The following is an 11,414-nucleotide window of genomic DNA, read 5'->3' as shown; positions in this document are numbered from 1 at the left end:
ATTTTAAAGATTACCATGCACGTTTGATGACGCGTTTTATATTATAGTATAATGAATACAATTGCTTTCAATATCCAATAATTACTTTATATATATGTGTGTGTGTGTGTGTGTGTGTGTGTGTGTGTGTGTGTGTGTGTGTGTGTGTGTGTGTGTGTGTGTGTGTGTGTGTGTGTGTGTGTGTAGGAAGTAATCTGAAAGTACATAGAAAAAATGATTATTGATGAAAATACTATCATCAAGATATATGTTTAGAGGTAAAATGAAAGATAACAATAAGTATATTATTAAGTGTATATCATTATAAGTGTATATCATTATTATACATAAATACAGAAAATATACATAATTTTGATTAAACATTATTATCGCAGAAAGTATTCTAAAATTATAAAATAGAAATTATAAAATATAAATATAAAATGTATATATTATTTAATATAATGATATCAATGACTATATTCTCAACAATTTGTTGTAAAAGAGTAATACATAAATATATAGGAAATAATTATATATTGATTCATAATATAAGAAAATAATATATAACGCAGCAGAGGAGTTACCATTTAAAATCATAAAACACATATTTCTTCAAATATTAGCATTTATTTAATGAAAAGACTGTATATTTTGGAAAGAAAATATATATTATATGAAATGTATAGATGTATAGATTTAGTCCATATAAATTTAATTGATATAACATTAATATTTCTTATTTCAGAGAGATATATAATAAAAAATTAAATAAATTAATGAAACAGAATTGATCGATATATTTAATGTTAAATAATTTCTCTTCTTATTTATATCAAGTTTATTAAAATCCGGATAACTCTGTAGTAGAAGGGAAGAATGAACGCAATAATAGACCTCGTTCCTTATCTATATAAAAAGTCTTTCGTTTTACCATTATTTCATGTTCAAGAACACCTCTTGCTTTGACTAATTCTGCTTGAGATTCTTCAGTATGTTTTAATTCTGCCAACACAGCAGTGGTATGTTCTCCAAGTGATTTCACTTCTTCAATAAGACTAAACAAAATAAATATTCTTTTGTTTGTTTTGGCAATACTCCATTAATACTATTTGCCAAATAATCTTTCTTCTTTAATGACTTACGCAAATTGAGGTATATCTCGACAACTTTCAACATTACGTCGATCCAATCTGTTGTCTAATCGCGTCTGTGCTAATTTCATGGCATTGTTTAATCCTCTTGTTGAATCTCGAAGTTCTTCAATCAATTTTTCTGTATTTGCTAATTGATGCAAACACTAAAAATAAAAATATTCTTTTGCATTAAGATTTTTCTAAAATTCTACATCTTTTGTTTTTTTATTACGTTTACTGATCTTACGCCAAGTAATTCCTTTTCTAGTTGTTGAAGGCAATCTTGTGTGAGTTTTATGTTTTCAGCAAGTGCAATGTCAACGCGAGTCGCTTGGTTATGTAAATCTTTAATGGACTTAGCGTATATATCGTTTAAAGTGGACCTTAATTTTATTGATCTCAATTTGGTAGTCTCGCTGGCAGCTAGTGCTTCTCGTGTAAAGTGTTCGTAACTTGTAGGAGAAGACTGACTAAAAACAAGAAAGAAAAATATGTACACATATCGATTATGCAAAGTGATTACATCACAAATACCATTGGAAACAGCAAAGTTATATTATTCCGAAACGAAAGAAAAACTGATTACACGGATTAGATTCGTGTACTGTTACTATTAATTATCATCGCTATTTTTTATATTCAAATTTATTCTTTGTCGATGTTTTTTCGTTTCATGTCTCGCATATATAAAGTAGTGCAACGCTTACTCTGTTGGGACTCTTGTAGCTCCTGCTTTCCACAATAGGAGCGGAGAATCATTAGATAAATTTACACATACGGAATCTATATTGTAAGTATGAATTTTATCAGACCAATCATTCTCTAATCGAGCTTTCGCGGCCTTCAGTTCAACCATCTGCATTTCGATTTCTTCATAAGTTTTGTTTAGCAAATCTCGTATTTCTGAACAAAGCGCTATTTCCTAAAACGTAGTATGAATTGAAAAAGCGTAAGGAGACGGAGTTGATGACGGCAAGTAATTCGAGATTCAACCTTCGTAAGTTGTTTCTCAACATTGTCACGAACGAGATCCGAATCCAAACGAGAGGTGCGTAATTGTAGAAATTCGCTTGCGATCGACATAGGAATGAGTAATACTGACAAAGATCGCTGCACACGACGACGTTCGGTCTCTAATAATTCAATCTCTTCTGCAATAGCAGCAATCGCCTCTTCTAATTCCGCTTTCCAATGATATACCACGTTGGCCCGTGTTTTTAAATGTTCCGTTGTTTCCGATTGCACTTTATCGGCTGCCGTGTATGCTTGTTCCACACATTGCTTTGCACCGGTAGCTGTAACTCTAAAAAAATTCATTTTTATAAATCAATGAGATTATACCCAGAGATAACACAAAACCCAAAATATTTAAGACTATCTTATGTCTTTATTTTAGATTTCATATTTATGGATAAATGCTTAGCTTTCAATGCGTAATTATTGTACAGAATATTTTGAAATTCTTTCCAAAATTCTTTCTCATATTAGATTCTAAAACCGCGATTTCAAAATAATTGAAAATTACAACAAATTAATGAAATCACGTACTGAGCATCGCAGATTTTCTCATTTGATTGTTGAAAGACACTCAAATTGTGCGCGCGCCATTCACTCGGTCCATAGCGAGTGACGGAATATCGATCTGCAACTGGTCTTAAACCTGTTATTCCACCCTTGCAAGAACAGGTTATTCTGCCCGTAGCCCATGGACCAAGAGGTCCCATTGTGTGTTCCGGCTTTGATGGATATTCATCCTCGGGCTGAGGTAAATAAAGCGGAGGTTTTTCGATATCTCCGCAACCATTTTCATGATCCATTGCACAGCACGATTGCTTCAAAATTTGTTAGGGGATGAAAACAATAAATTGTGTATGTATGTGTATGTGTGGAATAATATAATAAATAAATACAATTTTCTTTCTTTATACGTTCATCGGCATGGTCTGTCTATATATATATATACTTTATATATACTTTTATATACTTTTCTATATATATATATTTTTTTTTTTCTCTAAAAACAGCCTATTTATACAGTTAATAAGATGTTAATAAGATATTGTCATTAACACGTACATTGGGGTACGTACATATGTAAATAAATAACATAAAAACTTACCGCATTTTGTTGTTGCGCGACATGTTGTGAGATATCGACAGAATGATTACATTCATCCAGAATGTCAGACATTTCGACTAAAGATGAACGAAGTAATGTATGTAACGTGTTTTATAATTCGTATTTTAAAAGAGTACTAAATATGTGATATATTTAAATTGTATATTCACAGAAAATATATAAATTTTTGTGAATTTAAGCTACTGCCCGGAAATACGTCTAGTAAACTTGAGTTATCGATTTAATACGCATACAGTTGGACGAATCGTTTCATTCTCTTGAAGAGATGATTTAAATTAACCTAGTGTATTGTCTTTCTGCCAAAAGAATTTCTCTTTAATGAGAAATACTTATAAGTGACTAAGTTCATATATTTAGACATATCTATTATTTATTAAATATCTAGTTTTTAATATAAAAATAAATATCTATATTAAAATATAAAAATATTATCTCATTACGTAATAATCAATGTGTCCTTTTAAAATAGAATAATGATTCGATTAAATGTTTATTAAAATATTATCATGTTATTCGTATAAGTATTTTGTAATACTGTAATTTGCATACAAAAATATTGATGACCTGGTGTTATCCTATCAAAGTTGGATACGCACGAAAATATTCCATCTCTTTGCCAATACTCAGATTATAAATTCGAGCAATTTAATTATATTATTATTTAATACAAAATTTTCTTATTTGAATGTATATTTAAAAAATTGAAAACAGAAAATCCAAAGTAATTTTAAATCCAAAGTAATTTTCTATAATCAATAATTATAATACTCAAGCAATACATGATTATTACGATTATATGAAGAGCGAGATGATATCATTTTGATTGAAACTGTATCATCTTTCAATCAAAATTTACAAATTACATTATATATTATTTTGACTTTATCGCGACAATCGCGTGTTACTTAGGTATAATTAAATATGAGATAATTTGATAAAGAGTTAACAAGCTATTTATACGATATTCTAAAAATAGATCAAAATAGATCAAAAAGTTCTATATTTAGTGGAATTTTGAGAAGAAATAGAATATGTAGTATCATCTCTGTCACTGAGAAATAATTTGATTATTCTAATAAATCGCACGATTTAATCATTAGATAGATGTTGTAGACAAACATAAAGAATTATAAAATAACAAAAAAATTTTTTTTAGAATTAGAAAGTATTGATCATGACCAATTGCAAATAAAGTATACAAAAAAAAAAAGATAAAAATATCAACATTGAAATAATGAATATTTGCGATATATTAGCGATGCTTATAAATATTTATATGTTATTATAAATATTTAATATTCAAATTTTCATGTTTGTTACATTAATATATAATATACTGATATCATAATATAATATTATCTAGTCTTTATATTCAGTCAATCGAAATATTCGAAAGGGATAGACAGACAAAGTTGATGTTCAATGCAATCTTATCATATGCTCCAGAAATAATCTTTCAACGAATGGTCATGTGGTAGTCTCTATAAACACCGTGCCAAGTCATTTAGCCACCAACCGTTGTCGAGTGTAGACATCACAAAGAAGAGAATGGCAAAGCAAGTGCAAATTAAATATACTCAAGTAAGTTTATATTTTACATTGTTTTATAGAATCAGCACGAATTACTGATACTTAAATAAAAAATTTAATTGAAACAATCCTTACATTATACATGTATGCATCCTTTTTAATATTTATTTAAAAACAATCAATTTTAAAATTAAATTGATTTTAAATAATTACAAAAGCATGTGCGAATTTGATAAAAATATCTTAAATTTTATTTAAAATTAAAAAATAATTATAAAAAAGGAAAAATAAAACCGAAAATATTTTTTAAATTTACCGACATTTCAATTCCTTGTCATGATTTTTTAACTTAGCACTTTTTAAGTTAGCATGTTATTCTTATCTCATCATATCAAATTTTTTTTATAGCTATTCATTGACAATGAATTTGTGGATGCTGTAAGTGGTCGTAAATTTCCCACAATAAATCCTTCCGATGGTACAGTTATCGCTGAAATCTCTGAAGGGGATAAGGTAATATTTTTTATAGATCATTGTATCTAGAATATAATTGCACTAGAAAAATTATAGATGAGAATTCAAAATTATCGAAAAATCAATATAAAAGTTTTGTTTGCTTTAAATAAAAAAAAAGTTAAATGAAAAAAGAAAGAATTACATAAACTTAAATTTTTTATTATATTAAAAGAAAATTTCTGCATTTGAAAATTTATTAAATTCCTCTGTGTTTCCTATAATTTAGACAAAGGATTTGGAACTTAGATGAATATTGAAATAAATAAAAAATTTATATAATTTAATAATTTGGAAAATTAAACTGGAAAAAATTGAAAATGATTCTCAATTTTGTTAAGCACAAATAATTTGCTATCTGTGGAGTCAGAGTAATAAAGAATTATCTTATCATATTTGCGTTCTACTATCTATTTGATATTTTTATATGTAGAAAACATATATAATATTTACGTGTAAATGTATGTAATATTACGATATGTTTTTAGACACATAATAATATATGTCAATTTTTTTATATAATCATTTTTTTATATGACACAATTGTGCACTCCATAAATCCTGAATTTGTTTGCTTCACTTAATAGATACAAAGATGGAAAACGTATTCGGTAAATAGAATGCTTGAAACATCTTTCAGAATAAAAAAATCGTATCGTAATCCTTTACACTTCATATACCATGAATAGAAGAATATATATAACTTAAACTGAAACCAATGAAATTGTTTTAGCTCTAACAAGGTTAATTGCTTCGAACTATGGATTAAGCATGTTTTAGTTAAGCATTTTAGTATTTTTATTCGTAAATATTACAAGTCTTCTAAACTTTAAATTCTTTTTTGAGTTTCCCGTATAAAAACATATGAAAAATTATAGAAAACTTTAATAGAAAGAATGTCTTGAACATCAATTGCGTATAATCAATACACTTAATGTTAAAAATTAATAAGTTCCTACATATTAGGTTATTAAATTATGTGTATTATAAAATAATAAGAGAAACTTATTTTACATAAGAAATTAATTGGCTAATTTAAAGAAAAAAATATGTTTTTAGGCTGATGTTGATAAAGCAGTAGAAGCTGCTAAACGAGCTTTTGATAGAAATTCGAAATGGCGTACTATGCATCCATACGTCCGTGGACAACTTATGCACAAAGTAAAATTTTATTGCATTAAACTTTTAATATCTAATAAATATTAACTGCGCAATAAATAAATATAAATCAATAAAATAGTTTGCAGATCTCGTTAAGCGCGATTTAGATTATATTGCTACACTCGAAACTCTTGATAATGGAAAAACATATGCAAGTGCTGTTGAAGATATAGAAGCAAGTATCGCTACTCTTCATTATTATGCAGGCTGGTGTGATAAGATACTTGGAACTACTATTCCAACAGGTGTCTATTTTGAAGTTATCGTCACTTTTAGATAATTATATAAGCATGTGATTATATTTATAATATAATTTTGATTTTGATCTGCAATATATCTTTTTATATAAATATCAAAAATTTTATTAATTAAATATAAGTTAAATAGATAATAATGCAGCAAATTATGCTTTATTTAAATTTCGCGCATCAATTATTTTTTCACTGTAAAGATATAATATGAAATACGATTGAATAACGATTCGTAATTCTATTTATTATTCGACTAGGCGACACCAATGTTACATTAACACGAAAAGAGCCAGTTGGCGTTGTGGGACAAATTATCCCTTGGAATTATCCCTTCTTGATGCTAGTTTGGAAATGGGGTCCTGCATTGGCTACTGGATGCACTTTGATCTTAAAGCCAGCGGAACAAACACCTTTGACTGCTCTTTATGCAGCAGCGCTGGCTAAGGAGGCAGGATTTCCAGCGGGTGTCGTAAATGTCATTCCAGGTTACGGTTCAACTGCTGGCGCAGCTATTGCTGAACATCCAGAAATTCGTAAAGTTGCTTTTACTGGATCCACAGAGGTATTTACATATATTTTTGCAATGTATATTATTATAAAAAAATAGATATGACATTATGATATAAATTAGACATTATGATATAAATTATATTCCTTTTCTAGGTTGGACATGCTATAATGATAGCTGCTGGTAAAAGTAATCTTAAGCGTGTCAGTCTTGAATTAGGTGGCAAGAGCCCACTTGTTGTTTTCGATGATGTTGATGGTATGTTATTGTGAGAATAGTTTGGCATTTTAAAGTATATTTTATTAATATTTTGATAATTATTTTTATTTATATCACCATCTATTTACAGTGAAAGAAGCTGCGAAAATTGCATCTAATGCGATATTTGCCAATCATGGACAAAATTGTTGCGCAGGATCACGAACATTCGTACATTCTAAGATATATGATGAATTCGTAAAGCATGCTAAACAGTTGGCGCTTGATAGGAAAGTGGGAGATCCATTCGACTCTAAAACAGATCAGGGTCCACAGATTGATCAAGAGATGTTCGACAAAGTTATTGGATTAATCAATTCGGGTAAACAGCAAGGCGCTGTTGTGGAAGCTGGTGGAAATCGCAAGGGTGATATTGGCTATTTTGTACAGCCTACAGTTTTCTCAAATGTAACCGATGACATGAGAATTGCCAAAGAAGAAATTTTCGGCCCGGTTCAAACAATTTTGAAATTTGATACTATGGATGAAGTAATCGAACGTGCCAATAGCACTAACTATGGTCTGGCTTCCGGTGTAATTACTAAAGATATTAATAAAGCTTTAGAATTTGCTCAAGCTGTAGAAGCGGGTAGTGTTTGGTATGCAGACAGAATATATATGATAATACTTTCTAATATATATTATTAGTAATAATTATTTCTATCAATAATTTTTAGGGTAAATTGTTATGATGCTATTACACCCCAAACACCATTTGGTGGATTCAAACAATCTGGTATAGGACGTGAATTGTAAGTAATAATTGATTAAACTGGACTGATCTAAATAGTATGTTGTTGAATTTATAACTTCTTTTTTAGGGGAGAAGAAGGCTTGAAGGAATATCTCGAGATCAAAACAGTTTCTATCAGTATCACAAGAGGAAATTAATATACAAGTTGCCTGAAATACAATTTTTTAATTATCATTTTACTTTTCTTATAATTATCTTAAATAAAACTTTTATAACAGAATATTAATGAAACGACATATGCAATTTATTATTCATGATGTAAAATTAGGAAATTGTTTTAAAAAAACATATTATATATAAATATTTACACACATCTTAGTTATATATAAAAAATTATGTGATTACATATGTAACATAAGGTTATAAATAAGGACAAAAAAATAGTTATGTTTTAAAGCTTTAGATATAATTTTTTTATTCTACCATTTGAATATTAAAATTTGGAAATTCTTATTTTGATATAATGATAAATATATTTTTTACCTTCACATAACATTGTTGTAGAATTATCTATAATGTATGAACTGCAGGTTCAGAATAATCATCAGGAGGTATTCCTAATTCTTCATCTGTCCATTGGGATGGATCTGGATATGGAAATTCTCCCTAAACAAAAACATTTTTCATGTTAGGATTTATGATATTAGATTATGATATTAGAAATAAATAAAAATCTGGAAAAAGGATATTTATTTTGACTCGCGGCATTACATAGTAAATTATATATTGTTGGAAAGATGTGTCCTAGTAGAATACAAATATCGAGTAAGTCCAAACTTAATATTTTTGATATAAATACCACTTCTGGTCCTCCAAAATTCACTACTGGAGATGCCCATAGATGCATGGAAAACATACATATACAATCATACATATATAACATATACATATATAATATATACATAATAATATGTATATCATGTGTGTATGTGTGTGTGTGTTATATTATATGTATGTACATCATTATATACATATATAATTGACGAATTCGAGGGAACTCAGGATGAAGCAAAACAATCTGAGTGATCCAGAAGGATAGCTGATAATCTTGCAATAATGGTCTATATATCATAATATATATAAATCATAGCTGATAATCTTGTAATAACAATCTATGTATTATAACACATGAATCATAATTGTATTATATTTAGGAGAAGCAAATATATCAGTATGTATGTTTTCCATGCGCCTATGAGCATGTATAGGCACATACATGGGTATTTCCAGTAGTGAACTTTGGAGGGCTAGAAGTGATACTTGTATAAAAAATATTGAGTTTGACTTTTGATACTCGTACTTTACTAGGTCACATATTTCCAACGATATATAGTTTACTATGTAACGCCAGAGGCCAAACTTTAATAGAAAATTAACATCTTTGTTTATAATACTTACAACAATGTGCCCAAAATCATGCCAGAAATGCCATAATATCCACCACCACATAATTCCTCCCATAACTTCAGCTGCATATACCCATGTCTTGTCTTCTGGTGGGATATCACGATATACTCCATGACTGATAAGAAAAAATTCAGTAAATTATAATGATAACTTTGCAAAAATTACTTAATTATTATATAGGACATCCCTTTTAACAAGAGTTCTCATATGATAGTATAATGAGGTATAAAACCTATTTTTTGTTCCTGTATTGGACTGCACTAAAATTTATTTTCTTTCATTAAATTTCAAACATATATTTATTTCATTTTAAATACAATAAATATACATTATTTCACAGTTTTAAAAAACAAATCTAGACTTGATATTGAATAATAAGCAAAATAGTGGAACATAATCTATATAATAAATTATAATAATCACTTTATAGAAAAGAATTAAGTTATATAACATATTCCTTTTGACAGGAGCTCTTATATGATCACGTAATGAGATGTACTTGATCTATTGAACAATAACAGCAAAATATTAGAGACCTAACCTAACACAGAGTTATATAATAATTTTATTTACCCATGAGACAATCTAACGGGACGAAGATTCGTCGCCGCATTTATGCCGATTTTACTTTGATTACTTCTATATACAATTTTTAATAAGTTCAATCCTCGTGAAGTAATCATCGTTACTAAATTGTTACCACCAAATGATCCTCATGAAGTTGCACGAGCCACACTTCTGAAAGGTTATGCATTCGATAGCTCGAAAATCGCAATGTCAATAGATGTCGCGATCAGTTATGTCGCTATGTCGTGGAGTATTCAAGCTGTCGACTTATTTTTTTGCAGTTATTATCGTCCAAAAGTAAATCGTAATGCGCGTAAAGATAGTGAAAAGATTTTTTTTAATTTCAAAGTTTTTTGATATTTGAACTTTAATTCATATAAAGAGAATAAAAGGTATAAATTTTAAATCACGAATTATTCTCTACTATAATTTAAATTATATAAGAAAGTAATTTGTTTTTAATTAATTAAAGCAAAGAATATGATAAATATGCAGATAAAGTTATCATTAAATTATCGTTTTCTATCTTATCTTATCTTTTTTAATTTTTGACTGACGTCAAAAATGGAAAATAAAGAAACGGGATTTGAACAACTTTTTTTTTTCAGAATATATTTTACGCATGAAAATAGACAGAAATTTATAAAAGTACAAGAAAATCAGAAGAGTCTTATACTCCATATTTACTCTATAAAATATCAAATGTTTGTTGTAATGCATTAAATGTCGTACATAATTGCTGTTATCCCTTATAGAAATTTAATAATGGAAGATATTGATTAATTATAATTAATCAATATCTAAAGAAACAACAGTGTTTTTAATATTCAAAATAAGTAATTTTCAGTATTATATTGGCCAGTATTAAATTAAATTTCTGTAAGAGACGTCATCATTTGAATTTCGGTATTGGCAGTTTAATATTATTTATGCACCCATGATCCATCAAAATTATTCTCACATTTGAGTTGGAACTTTAATTAAGAAATTTTAATTATAAAAATACAATGTACAGCATCGGAAGCGCTAAAAAAAGTGTCAGCCAATTGGCATGTTATGCGCTGGTACAGTATTTATTGCATAGATGCAATAGTTTTATCAAGTGAACTTCGTGTAATCGTAGAATTAGTATCTCGAGTAGCACAAATTAATCGGCGAATCATTGCCAACGTCGCACCAACAGTGGCTAACGTCTAGCTAACATTCTACC

At 28.3% G+C, this 11,414-nt stretch overlaps 3 protein-coding genes across 5 annotated transcripts; 1 reads left to right on the top strand and 2 right to left on the bottom strand.

Annotated features, from left to right (window-relative positions):
- Window positions 1-631: 631 nt before the first annotated feature.
- Tektin-A (Tektin A) lies at window positions 632-4,706 on the bottom strand. The gene is made up of 7 exons (XM_089076201.1): window positions 3,235-4,706; window positions 2,664-2,947; window positions 2,109-2,418; window positions 1,823-2,037; window positions 1,363-1,585; window positions 1,125-1,279; window positions 632-1,037 (listed from the first exon to the last, which is right to left on the bottom strand). The coding sequence occupies exons 1-7, from the start codon at window positions 3,304-3,306 to the stop codon at window positions 824-826; spliced, it is 1,473 nt and encodes a 490-aa protein (XP_088932327.1). The 5' UTR covers window positions 3,307-4,706; the 3' UTR covers window positions 632-823.
- A 1-nt stretch (window position 4,707) lies between these two features.
- LOC105428442 (aldehyde dehydrogenase 1A1) lies at window positions 4,708-8,461 on the top strand. Of its 2 annotated transcripts, XM_011640776.2 has the most exons (9): window positions 4,708-4,836; window positions 5,194-5,298; window positions 6,358-6,459; window positions 6,539-6,704; window positions 6,968-7,272; window positions 7,374-7,476; window positions 7,568-8,075; window positions 8,154-8,228; window positions 8,298-8,461. In XM_011640776.2, exons 1-9 carry the CDS (start codon window positions 4,804-4,806, stop codon window positions 8,365-8,367), a joined length of 1,467 nt encoding a protein of 488 aa, XP_011639078.2. In that variant the 5' UTR covers window positions 4,708-4,803; the 3' UTR covers window positions 8,368-8,461. The 2 variants fall into 2 exon arrangements, with proteins under 2 accessions (XP_011639078.2, XP_088932328.1); XM_089076202.1 differs by lacking the exon at window positions 4,708-4,836 and having other exon boundaries at window positions 5,259-5,298; window positions 6,546-6,704.
- On the bottom strand, window positions 6,934-10,401 carry Ndufb2 (NADH dehydrogenase (ubiquinone) 1 beta subcomplex, 2, 8kDa). Of its 2 annotated transcripts, none has more exons than XM_089076203.1 (4): window positions 10,211-10,401; window positions 9,629-9,752; window positions 8,714-8,836; window positions 6,934-7,729 (listed from the first exon to the last, which is right to left on the bottom strand). In XM_089076203.1, exons 1-3 carry the CDS (start codon window positions 10,318-10,320, stop codon window positions 8,741-8,743), a joined length of 330 nt encoding a protein of 109 aa, XP_088932329.1. In that variant the 5' UTR covers window positions 10,321-10,401; the 3' UTR covers window positions 6,934-7,729; window positions 8,714-8,740. The 2 variants fall into 2 exon arrangements, with proteins under 2 accessions (XP_088932329.1, XP_011639077.2); XM_011640775.3 differs by having other exon boundaries at window positions 6,934-7,225.
- Between the last annotated feature and the right edge of the window lie 1,013 nt (window positions 10,402-11,414).

Source organism: Pogonomyrmex barbatus, unplaced genomic scaffold, assembly GCF_055798465.1.
Source record: "Pogonomyrmex barbatus isolate J1 unplaced genomic scaffold, ASM5579846v1 scaffold2, whole genome shotgun sequence".
NCBI lineage: Eukaryota > Metazoa > Arthropoda > Insecta > Hymenoptera > Formicidae > Pogonomyrmex > Pogonomyrmex barbatus.
Note: the sequence above shows the minus strand (reverse complement) of the source record. Positions and strands in the feature narration are given on the sequence as shown.